Below are 11,396 nucleotides of genomic sequence, written 5' to 3'. Positions count from 1 at the left end.
TGAAAACTTTTATAAAAACTTGTACACATCACAGATCAATCCGTCAGAGCAAAGTATTGACTCATTTCTTAATAATGTAAACCTACCCAGGCTAAATGAGGATCAAATCACAAACTTAGACTCTCCGCTTTCGCTGTCTGAACTTCATGAAGCTCTGTCACTTAAGCCCAATGATAAAGCACCAGGGCCTGACGGCTTTCCTGCTGAGTTTTATAAAGAATTCTGGGAACAGCTGGCACCAACATTTTATAAAACGGTCATATCTATCAATGAGAGCCAATCAATGCCACCTAACATGAACTCAGCCAACATAATTATTCTTCTAAAACCAGACAAAGATCCCATTAGCCCTTCAAGCTATCGCCCTATTTCTCTAATCAATGCAGATGTAAAAATTATCTGCAAAGCACTAGCACAGAGAATAGAAAAAATCACTCATCACATAATTGACTTCGACCAAACTGGATTCATCAAAGGCAGACACTCGGATGATAATGTCCGAAGACTTGTTAATATAATAGACTTTGCCACCATTAAAAACCAGGAAATGACGGTACTATCGCTGGATGCTGAAAAAGCTTTTGACAGAGTAAACTGGAAGTTCCTTATTGCTGCCCTCCATAAGTTTGGTTTTGGAGAATCATTCATCAAATGAATCAAAATATTATATCACAACCCCAATGCATCATTTAGAACTAATAAACAGACTTCCAACAGGTTTTTTCTTGGAAGAGGAACCAGACAGGGTTGCCCACTCTCTCCTTCTCTTTTTGCTATATTTATTGAGCCTCTAGCTGCAGCAATAAGACAGAATGAGAGCATTAAAGGAATTAAAACCAAACACAGCCATCATAAAATTAGTCTCTATGCAGATGACATATTACTGTTTTTAAGTAATTTACATTCTGTAAATGAAACAGCAACAATCATTAATGAATTCTCTTCCATATCAGACTATTCCATTAATTGGGGTGTCGGCGCCTCCGGGGGTGGGGCCCCTGGGCTGGGTGGGCCTGGCCCCTTTGCTGGGGGGGGGGGGCTGGGGGACAGCTGTTTGACCACCAGGGGACAGTCCACCACTACTTGGCAGTGGCCCCCCTCCTATGGTTGCCGTATGGAGTGGGCCCCCCCTCTTTTGGTTTTATTTGCACCTTAGACATGTAGGGCCCTTGGTAGGGGGGGGGTGCTTGGACATCACTGCCAGCAAGCAGCAGATGTCCTCCTAACACCCTACCTGCCAATTTTAACCACCGCACAACCCTTAGTACACACACCCCTCCCCCCTATATACATATATATATACATTCCAACATAAACACACACACATGCACACACACACCCTCTCAAACACACATACACGCACACACATTTTGCAAGGAAGGTGGGACCTAGGACCATCTGTCCCCTACCCCTTCCCTGGTGGGGGGTACGGGCCCCTTGGCAACGACGGCCGTGTCCCTTTTGACTTTTGAAGCCGGGTGCCGGCTTCCTGGGCCCGATGGTGCTCTCTCCGCGCGGGGAGGGGGTTCACATTACACCTGAGCCAGGGGTGTTCATGTCCCTGGGGGGTGGGTTCTGGTCCTTGCCCCTGATCGCTGGACCCCGCTAATTTTCCAACTGTGGCCGAGCCTGGTCGGGCCATATTTACAACACCCCTTGTGGGCGCCCTTTTTTCCCCGGGGTTCCCCCCTCCTGGGCGGTGGCGGCTGGCCCCTGGCTTGCTCCTCCCTGGACCAACCGTGGGCCGGGTGGGTGGCTGCCTGGAGTGCGGAACGGGTCTCGCTTGGGGGGTCCTGGCTCGTACCTGGGGTTGGGGCGGGGGGATGCCCGGAACTCCTGGGTGGTGATGGGGTACTCGTCTGGGGCTGTGGGCGTCCTTCTCCGGTGGGGCCCTGCGTTGGGCTCTCCCGACGCGGCGGGGGGGCTGCTCTCCTGGTTGGGCTGGGGTGGAGCTCTCTTTCCCTCCGTGCCTCCCTGCTCTCTGGCTCTGGGGGCCTCGCGGCGGTCCTGCTGGCCATGGCCTGGGTGGCGGGCTTGGTCGCCCGGGGGGCGGTTGTTCCCTGCCTGCTCCCGTGTGGAATTGGGGGGATTCCGGCTGCCGCTGCTGCGGGGGTCTTGGGGTGGGGATGGCTGGGCACTCTCCCTCCTTCTTTTCACATTCCACCATCCATTTTAGAAGAACACAAACACTCACCTGAGCACAGGTGTTAGCTCACCTTTGCACTAACAGTTTGCTTGATTGAATGACTGAAATATTTCACACTAGTTGGTTTTAAGGCATAAGTATGCATGTGAACACTGTTTTGTGTACATGTCAACATTTTTGCAGCTAGCAGGTGTGTTGATAACATTTAAGTGTGTGTGTGGACAGGCCCCGCCCTTTTTGTACTACATTTGAACCTTACCGTAATGATAAACAACCAGTAAACTTGTTGCTTTATGCTGCTTCCTATTATCACCCTCCTACCCCCCCCCCCCTCTCTAACGTCCCCCTCTCTTCTTCCCTTCTTTCCTTTTCCGTCCGGTCCAACACCCAAGATTTTCAAACATGGTTGAAATTAATAAAGTTTGGCCTCAATTACAAAAGGGGTTTATTCAGACATACCTTTGGTTTGTCTGAAGATTAATAACCCCTCTTGTTAAAGTAAAATATGTCCAACACAAGAGGCCCTCAGCTCTCATCTGCCTGCCCAGCTGTTGGACAGGAAAAGTAAAAAATAAAATAGAATTAAAAAAAAAAAAAAGATCTGTGGCTGTTAGAATGAACCTGCTGCTCTACACGAGCGAACCGTCTCTCTGATCAGAGCAGATGGAGTATCGTAGCTTAGTGTTGGCAGACAGGGAAGGTATTTTGTTATAGTGTGCTGTCCGGACACTATAACAAAGACCGAAGTCCGTTAGGCTGTAAATGCACTCAATGATAATAATTATAAAAGCACATTTAGAAGATAATCTCGCTCTGCATCGGAGCTCTGTTTGTTTACAACGGACTTCATAATATCTTCTTTGGTAGGATCATAATTTGTCCAGACTAATCACTGACACGTCATCAGACCGAAGGGCAGCCAATCACATAATGTGATGTCAGCACTAGTCCAAGGACCCTGAACGGTTGTTGCAGGCCAAATGGTTATGGTACCTGCACCAGCAAATAGATCAATGAACGTCTTTGTTTTCCTCTTCTGAACTGGAATCTGGATCCAAACTGTACGGCTGGATAGCTTCAACATTGCTCACCAAAAAACTTCAAAAATGAATAACCCCCCAAATCAGTTCATATTTGCTCAATCACATCTTTAGTTTGAAAGTTTTGACATTTTCTGAACCTTGGTTGTCTTTTGAAAGTTGTGAGGCACTGCCATCTTGTGGCAATTATAGACAACCGCAATTATAAAACGATAAAAGTCAAAAGAGAAAAAAAGATTTAAAAGACTTTATTTTAGAGAAATCTGCATCATTTTTCCTTCTTCACGTTTCTATGAATGGACAAAAAACAAAACTGGCAACAAAGATGTCATCGCTCGCTCCGCCAAAATGCAAAACAATAAAACTGCAGCAGGGATCAGTCCTGAAATTACAAAAAAAATAAATAAGTAAATTGAGTGAAATAAAACCCTATACAGCCCTTTCACAAAACCTGTAGAACAACATCATTATGTCTCCAACCAGCTACTTCCTACTTTCCCTTTGGGAGTTGATCTTTATCAAGTTGCATGAAAGCTAGCAATTTGTCTAAAAAGCTGAGAAGTTAGAAATTTGAAGAAACGTGATGACCTGAGACAGTCAGTCGGAAGAAAAGGATTTAGGAGGAAACCCAAAACCATGCAACAGTTTGAGCCGTCAATTATGCAGGTGGGTGTTTCGTGTCAGGTTCATTTCAAAACCAGCATCCCTGGTTGATCAGGTTCTCCAACGTTCAGACAAAAGACAGTTTGGAAAAAAAAAAGTTTGGATGTTATCTATTGAACTAAGGTGCGACTGGTATGTTTCGTAACCCTTGTGCTATCCTAGGCACTTTAACGTTGGGAATTGGGTCATCTAGACCCACTAGACAGTACGCTAAACCTTTTTTCTTCAATGATTTGTGATCTTCACTGGTGTCCATGGATAACATGAAATCTTTCCACCCTTATCCACTTTTGTCATGGTAGGAACAACAGGGCATTGTAAGGGTGGGGTCATCTAAGATAGCACAAGGTTTCACTGTTTGAATCATTTGAGGTCCTAAAAAAAACAGGATATTTAGACAAAAAAGGTTGTCCTGAACCATACAGACAAGAAATCTGAGATAGTTCCTCATGTCAATAATTCCCCAAATTAAACAGAGAGCTGCTTTACCTCATCACTGCTGGAGGATCCATGTTTTTTTCCTCCTTCACCCTTTTTCTTCTCTTTCTTGTCCTTCTTTTTCTTATCACCTCCATGTTTGTCTTTGTCCTTGTGGTCAGACTTGTCCTTGTGGTCAGACTTGTCCTTGTGGTCAGACTTGTGTTTGTCATCACTCTACATACAACACAAAGTGCATTGCAACACATCAAAGTGTGTGGGACAGAAGTGTCTTGAAAGCAAACTTCCATTAGCAAAATTTGTACATTTGAGTACAAGTATACTTTAGACCAGTGTCTTTCAACCTTTTTTGAGCCAAGGCACACTGCATCTTGACAAAAATCCTGTGGCAGAACAGCATCCAAAAGTTATAAAAAGGAGAAACTCTATAGTCTGTATTGATCTACAGTCCCTCCATAATCTTACAGGCATTTTTGTGATAATTGTGGCAGAAAAAGCTGGAACTTGCAGCTGTTTTTTTTCTAAAAGTTATTATAAATTTGTTAGTTTTCAGTAATAATTTTCAACTAAATTATTTGAATAGTGATTATATCTCTATATCCATCTATATCAATAATAGTGCAAATGCAAATGTATTTTTTCGAACTGATATATATATTTTATTAAAAAATTATAATATAATCAAAATATGATAAAATTTACACAAAAATAATATTCATGTTTTCTGTAGTTACACAAAAAGCGAACATGAAGTTTTATTAGTTTTTCGTTTGTCTTAATCAAAGATGAAGTATTTTAAAACTTTAACAAAAATGTTTTATTTCTTTTTAGATGATTAAATGTTTTCAATTTAGTTCAATTGTGTCTGTTGGCCACTTCACCTTAATCCTGTTTCTTAAATGTTATTACTTCCTAAATTTAACATAAAATAATCCAGACATTATTGGTTGAATGCTGTAAAGCATTCAACCCTTTGTTTTCCTGTTTCTCTTTATTTCTTTATTATTATTTATACTATCTTCCGCCGTTTTTTGACACTTAACTACTTCTACAATTTTTAACCTATTTTAACCATTCAACTTTTAAACTCTTCAGCTCCTTTAACTTATTCCAGCTATGACTTTTGGTTTTTCTAATCCTTGTACTTTTTAAGATATTCCAGTTTTTCCGGGAATTTTTGCCCTATTAAAATGCATTGGGAAGTTATGGTACATGAGGTTCTGGGTTCGACACCCGGTTCGGACCCTTAAATTTTTTTTTACCATTTTACTTTTAAAATGTTGAGCTCTTTCAACTTATTACAGTTATTACTTTTGGTCTTTCAAATCTTTGAACTTTTCAAGATATTCCAGGATTTTCCAGGATTTTTGCTCTATTAAATTACATAGGGAATTCTTGTGCTTAACCTCTTTTACAGGTTTTCACCTATTTTAACCATTTTACTTTTAAAATGTTAAGCTCTTTCAGCTCAGTTCAGCCATTCCTTTTACAAATTAAGCTTTCTTTCAGCAATACAGCATTCAACCCTGCATTTTCTTCTGGAAATGCAGCTCCTTCTAGTTAGAAAAGTGTTTCAGTTAGAAAGTTGACTTGGACCAAACTCTGGGATGTTTGGCGGTTTATAAACACAAACCTCGAAGGAGAACTAAACTGTTGACCTGTGATTTCATCAAAAAGAATTAAAAACTGTTTGATGTGTCTTAGTTGTGGTTTCAAGACGTTTAACAGGGAAGACTTGTTTTACGCCAAGACGCTGTCACTTTAACCCAATGCATCATGGGAGATGTAGTGAAGACCGACAGACTCGCGTCTCAGAGGTTTATTATTTTGGTCACTTGTTCAACGGTCTGATACCGGATTCTGTGGAAAGTTACACTGCTAAAGAAGAGCTTTAGCTGGTATTTTTGTTGGAACTGAGAGACTTTAGGAGCAAAATTGAAACAAGGAAGTGAAGACTTTAACCACTTCTGATTGGTCAGACCGATGACGTAGGGAGTATGACGCCTGCAAGAATGATTGGTGGAGTTAAAGGGGCGGGACTTTTCCTGAAACAGAGCTGTAGCTGCGGCTGAATCGCGGTGCCGTCATTCTTATATAAGTATCTTTAATAGAATAAAATAAACACGAAGAAAAACGGATCTTACGATCTTTAATAATCCTAACTACTCGGTCTTTTATCAGGGCCTGTTTGGATGAAGACAAAGCTGATATCCTGGAGATTGTAAATGTTTTAGATGAGTGAAAATGGATAATTTCTCACGACACTGGTTTGAAAAACACTGCTTTAGAACATGTAGATGTAGGGGGAATAATTTTTTTAGAGGAAATTTACAATTTATAGGTACTATAAAGCAAAAGCTTCTATAATACTGCCTCACCTCACTCAATGGACTTCTTTTTGTCAAGGGATTTCTTGAAATTTCAAAGTTGACAGTAAAACTGTTTTAAAAATTCCTTACCTTGCCCTTATCCTTGCCCTTGCCCTTATCCTGGTCCTTCTTTTTGCTCCAAGGTAAGCTTAGCTCATCCTTCTGTGCATCCTTCTTCTTCACCTGCTCCTCACCAACAGCTGCAAACAAACCAGGAAGAGTGGAGATTCTTGACAGATTGTGCAAAAACTGTGCATAAACAAAAGCTCGCAGATAAAAATTGCGTCATATTTTAGTTTTTGATTGTCAAACATGTCGGGGGAAAAAGCAACTCTGAGGAAAAGTTCCTTACCGTCTTTGAGGTCCATGATGAGCTAGTCTGGAGTGTTTTTCCTGAAGTACCTGCGTGCGACTGACTTTCAACCCCTTTAAAGTGCCAGGAAATGTGGCCACACCCAAAACGCCGGAGAGGAAAAAGCATAACCAGAACAACACCTCTAAAACAACAAAAAAAACAAACCCATGAAGTCATCACCTGATCCTTCTCAGCCGTTTGAAATGATGCGTTCACTGGAATTGGGAAATGTCAGCGTCACATTCACCCACTGACCGTAAAACTTTCTCAGGAATTTCTACACATTAAACATAGAGGTTTAAAAAAACAAGGGGGAGGAATACACATATTTTACTTATTGTCAAAGCTATGAAGTTGAACAAAGTTGGATACTTTAGTGGAACCCCTCCCCAGTTAAAGGCGGGGTGGGCGGGTCCTGCAGCCAAAACAATGACTGTGCTCACCTTCAGCACAGATTTTTAGGATTCCTGCTATCAGTAACACTTTTACATTCAGTCACACCCTGGTTCTGTTTTTGCTCATACTGTTGCTTAGCAAAACATAAAAACACTTGGAGTGTATTTTAGAAAGTATACCTGAGCATAAGTATAGCAAGTAAGTAGTGTGGGATGGATACTAACCGAATACTTCTTCAGACTAAATCGAAAGCCATTATTTTGTAGTGATTAAAATAATCATTTTTGAATGCATTTATTAAAATTATTCTGTGGGGGAAAAAAGGAAATAAAAAGGAACTATATTATGAGTCTGGTGGGCGGAACCTTCGGCGCTCTGGCAGCGCCTCCAAGTGGCTGAAGACGGATCAACTTCCTGTTTCCGTTAGAAGTGATTTAAAAAAAAATTGAAATAAAATCATTACAAAACTCTCGCAGACACAACCACACAATGATGCAAGGCACAACTCTTCACAAAAACAAAGACAAAACAAAAACAAGAATGTATACAGATATAAGAAATATTAAAAACTTTCAGCATAAATTAAAATACAAGGCAATTAACAATCTGGATCCTAGATTTGTAACCATTCTGTAGCAGATTTACAAATGTCATCACTGAAAGGACTTGAGTTGTGAATACATTTCAATGAGGATAAATACAATCTGACTTCATTTTTAAAACACAGGAAATTCGTTCGATCCTTTTTTCACTTTTTCTCATGAATGTATTTTCCCCAAATTAGGAGGATGTTCACTAATTTTGTTGTCTCTTTTGCCAACTTACTGTTATAAATCAAAATATATTTTTCTGTGAATTGTATGTTTTTAATTTTTTGATTAAGCCAATTATAAAAATCTTGCCAGAATCTTTGGATCACTGGACATGAAAAAAACAGGTGTCTGCGTGTTTCTGGGGCTGTATGACAGAAATCAAATGGATCAACCTCAAAGCCAAATCTACTCTCAATATCTGTAGTGGGTAGTAATTGTTTATAATTTTGAACTGCATTTCTTTAATTTTGGGGACCACTGGCCATTTTATGACAAAAGTGTCTCAGTTAATTTATATTTCACTTTTCTATTTAAGTCATGGTATAATTTACCTTTAAGTAATTTGTTCAGGTATTTATTGTCACTTTTTTTCATTAAGTTTTATTTCTCCTATTACTAAATTTGGTAGACAATATTGTATTTTTTATTAACTGTATTAAAGCAATTGGAATTGCTCTGCAGGTTTTCTGAAATTCCTTGGTTAAGTATTCTGTCACATTCAACTCGTAGTCTCGGAGTCCATCATCATGGTAGAAGCACAGGCGGCGTCTCAGGATTTGGGTTTAGCTCTAACTTTATTTTCCAATTTCTTCTGTTGGCATTTCACAGTCATGCCCCAAGCTCTAACCAACAACAACCCTCCAAATGGTTACAACTCCCACCTTTATAGGATTTCTCCTTTGGGAGCTACCATCCACCCCGGTTCCCACAGATAATTATTTACACAAAATATTAAAATATGTACATTCAAAGTTTCCCCAACCTCTATAAAAAAGATAAATTCCCCCTACAAAAATAGAACTCACTAACTGTTCCTAAACCATTTAAAAAATTCACTCAAATAATAAAATTAATACTCTAAATCTCCCCTGTTAACTTTACTATGATTTTGGTTCCCTTCCCGGAAAAAAATATAAGGTTCTTGTACCCTTAGGGACCTCTTTTGCTGGCGGACCATTCCTGCCATAGGAAAAAGAGGTGAGTCACCACAATCAGACTAGGCATACACAGACATGCAGCTGCTGTAAAAGCTTAATATTTAAATCTATGTGCTTTCACAGGTGCTCCTGACCTAGAAGAACTTTGCTGCTGCTGCTTAACTTTAGTTGCGTTAAACTTATAACCGTCTCTGCCTGTTTCTTTAATGTAACAATTGCTCGTTGTGACAATTCATTATCATATTTACTAAAGTCTCTTAACTGAAGAATTTCTCCATATATCATTTTCCAGTGGAAAAGTACTTGTTTGTGAAATTCTGAAATCTTTATAGGAAGTTTTGAAATTTCAAAGTCGCATCTCAGCAAAAAATCTAATAGACCGACTTTTTTTTGAAGATGTTTTTGGCAATATGAAACCATATTGAGTCAGGGTTGGCCATAAAGTCTTTAAACCATTTTATTCTAAAGGTTCCAACCATTGATTCAAAATCAGTCGTCTTTATACCTCCCAAGATTTTATGATGTAATGGTTCTTATTTCTCCAAATAAATTTATATATAACTGAGTTAATTTTTTTACATTCTTTGAGTTAATGTAGAGACATTGGCATGGATATATTAATTTTGAAATTCCTTCTGATTTGGATGACAAATTTCTTCCAAAAATCGTTAAATCTTTTATTAACCAATGATTTCTGCATTTGCTTAATTTTTTCCATCATGTTTTTTTCTTCTTCTTTTTCATATCTAATTAATTTAATTCCTAAATATTTCACTTCGTGTTTTACTGGGATTGAAAACATTTCTTTTTCCAGACAAGAGTACAGGGGGAGTAATTCACATTTTTGTAAGTTTAGTCGAAGACCAGAAGCTTTTGAGAAAATGGAAATAATTTGCAGGGCTTTCCTTACCACGTTTTTGTCTTTTAGAAAAAAAAACTATGTCATCTGCAAACGGGCTAACTAAAAGTCAGTTTGAAATTGAAATGTAATTTATTTGAAAATAGAGAGTAATTACTGATGTGAGACATCCGTCAGATATTTAATTTAGAGGTCAAATTGTACGTTGGACGATAACATGCACTGAAATAAAATTGTTAATGTGTTGAAACAGTTAAATTGAATGGATTTGGACAATGACAGATAGTTTTCGTGTTGTTTCTGCTCTGAGACTCGTTTTAAATTTTCACAGACACAATTCCTTCAGGACCCGTAACATATACACTACGTGTATTAGCATTCACTTTAGCTTTTTCCTAAGGGATTGCTACCATAAGCTAATATTTACGTTTTAAATGGCCCATACCATGCTATTAGGCCTTTATTAGTAAACAATATCCATGTATATGATAGTATGTAACCTTTGACACACAAAATCATGAATTCTTAAATGAAATATGAGTTATTTTCACAGCTCATTGTCTTACCTGGAGGTAAGACGGCCTCTGCAGTGCATCTGCGTTTCTCCCATGAAAACAAACCACATCCCAACTTTTGCAAAGATGGATGTGCATATTGTGCATAGAAAAGGAAATGGTTTAGCCGATCACCTCTAGCTCAGCTGAAAAAGTGGGTGTGTTCGTCTGGGAGGCGGTGCTGGCAGCACGGACTCTTCCTGGAAGGGGCGGTTCCTCACTTTGTGATGTCATAATGTGAGAACCCACTAGTTTTTGTGGTTTGGGAGGGGCTGGTGGATTTTAGAGGAACAGTCAGAAATGCATGAATGGATCAAAATACCAGTTTGGGGTTGTGTTTTTAGCAACGAATGAACATTATAAAATAATTAAAAGCTCAAAAAGTTGATTCAGCATGATACAAGCCCCTTAATAATGTGTTGTAATGATTTTAAAAAGCAAAATATTTGTTATACACCTTTAAAGTTATGAAACATTTTTCTTGCTGGAAGTCTACAGTAGAGTTTGGATAAAATCAAATAATGCAAAGTTCTCTTATTGTAATAATTATCGTCATTATTATATTCTAAAAAATTTGGACCATTTCTCAGAATTCTGACTTTATAATCTAAATTGGAATTCTAATCTCATGATTTCTGACTTTAACCCTTGTGCTATCTTAGATGACCCCACCCTTGCATTGACGTGTTCTCTCTACCTTGACAAAGGTGGATAAAGGTGGAAAGATTTCATGTAATCCATGGACACCAGTGAAGATCACAAATCATTGAAGAAAAAAGGTTCAGAGCACTGTCTAGTGGGTCTAGATGACCCAACTCCCAATGTT

General features: G+C 39.1%; 1 protein-coding gene across 2 annotated transcripts; it reads right to left on the bottom strand.

Moving 5' to 3' along the window:
* Nucleotides 1-3,418: 3,418 nt before the first annotated feature.
* Nucleotides 3,419-7,428, bottom strand: LOC105355509 (uncharacterized). Of its 2 annotated transcripts, XM_011482930.4 has the most exons (5): nucleotides 7,267-7,428; nucleotides 7,009-7,153; nucleotides 6,747-6,856; nucleotides 4,339-4,503; nucleotides 3,419-3,568 (listed from the first exon to the last, which is right to left on the bottom strand). In XM_011482930.4, exons 2-5 carry the CDS (start codon nucleotides 7,022-7,024, stop codon nucleotides 3,563-3,565), a joined length of 297 nt encoding a protein of 98 aa, XP_011481232.1. In that variant the 5' UTR covers nucleotides 7,025-7,153; nucleotides 7,267-7,428; the 3' UTR covers nucleotides 3,419-3,562. The 2 variants fall into 2 exon arrangements, with proteins under 2 accessions (XP_011481232.1, XP_078785669.1); XM_078929543.1 differs by lacking the exon at nucleotides 7,267-7,428 and having other exon boundaries at nucleotides 4,339-4,485; nucleotides 7,009-7,165.
* Between the last annotated feature and the right edge of the window lie 3,968 nt (nucleotides 7,429-11,396).

Source organism: Oryzias latipes, chromosome 13 (assembly GCF_053564925.1).
Source record: "Oryzias latipes strain Hd-rR chromosome 13, Olatipes_Hd-rR_3.1".
In the NCBI taxonomy this organism is placed as follows: Eukaryota; Metazoa; Chordata; class Actinopteri; order Beloniformes; family Adrianichthyidae; genus Oryzias; species Oryzias latipes.
Note: the sequence above shows the minus strand (reverse complement) of the source record. Positions and strands in the feature narration are given on the sequence as shown.

Bases quoted from the DNA above. Each gene is read 5' to 3' on its own strand.
- LOC105355509 (XM_011482930.4), bottom strand. The intron at 4,504-6,746 runs GTAAGGAATTTT...TGTTGTATGTAG, and splicing joins AGGGCAAGGATAAGGGCAAG to AGTGATGACAAACACAAGTC.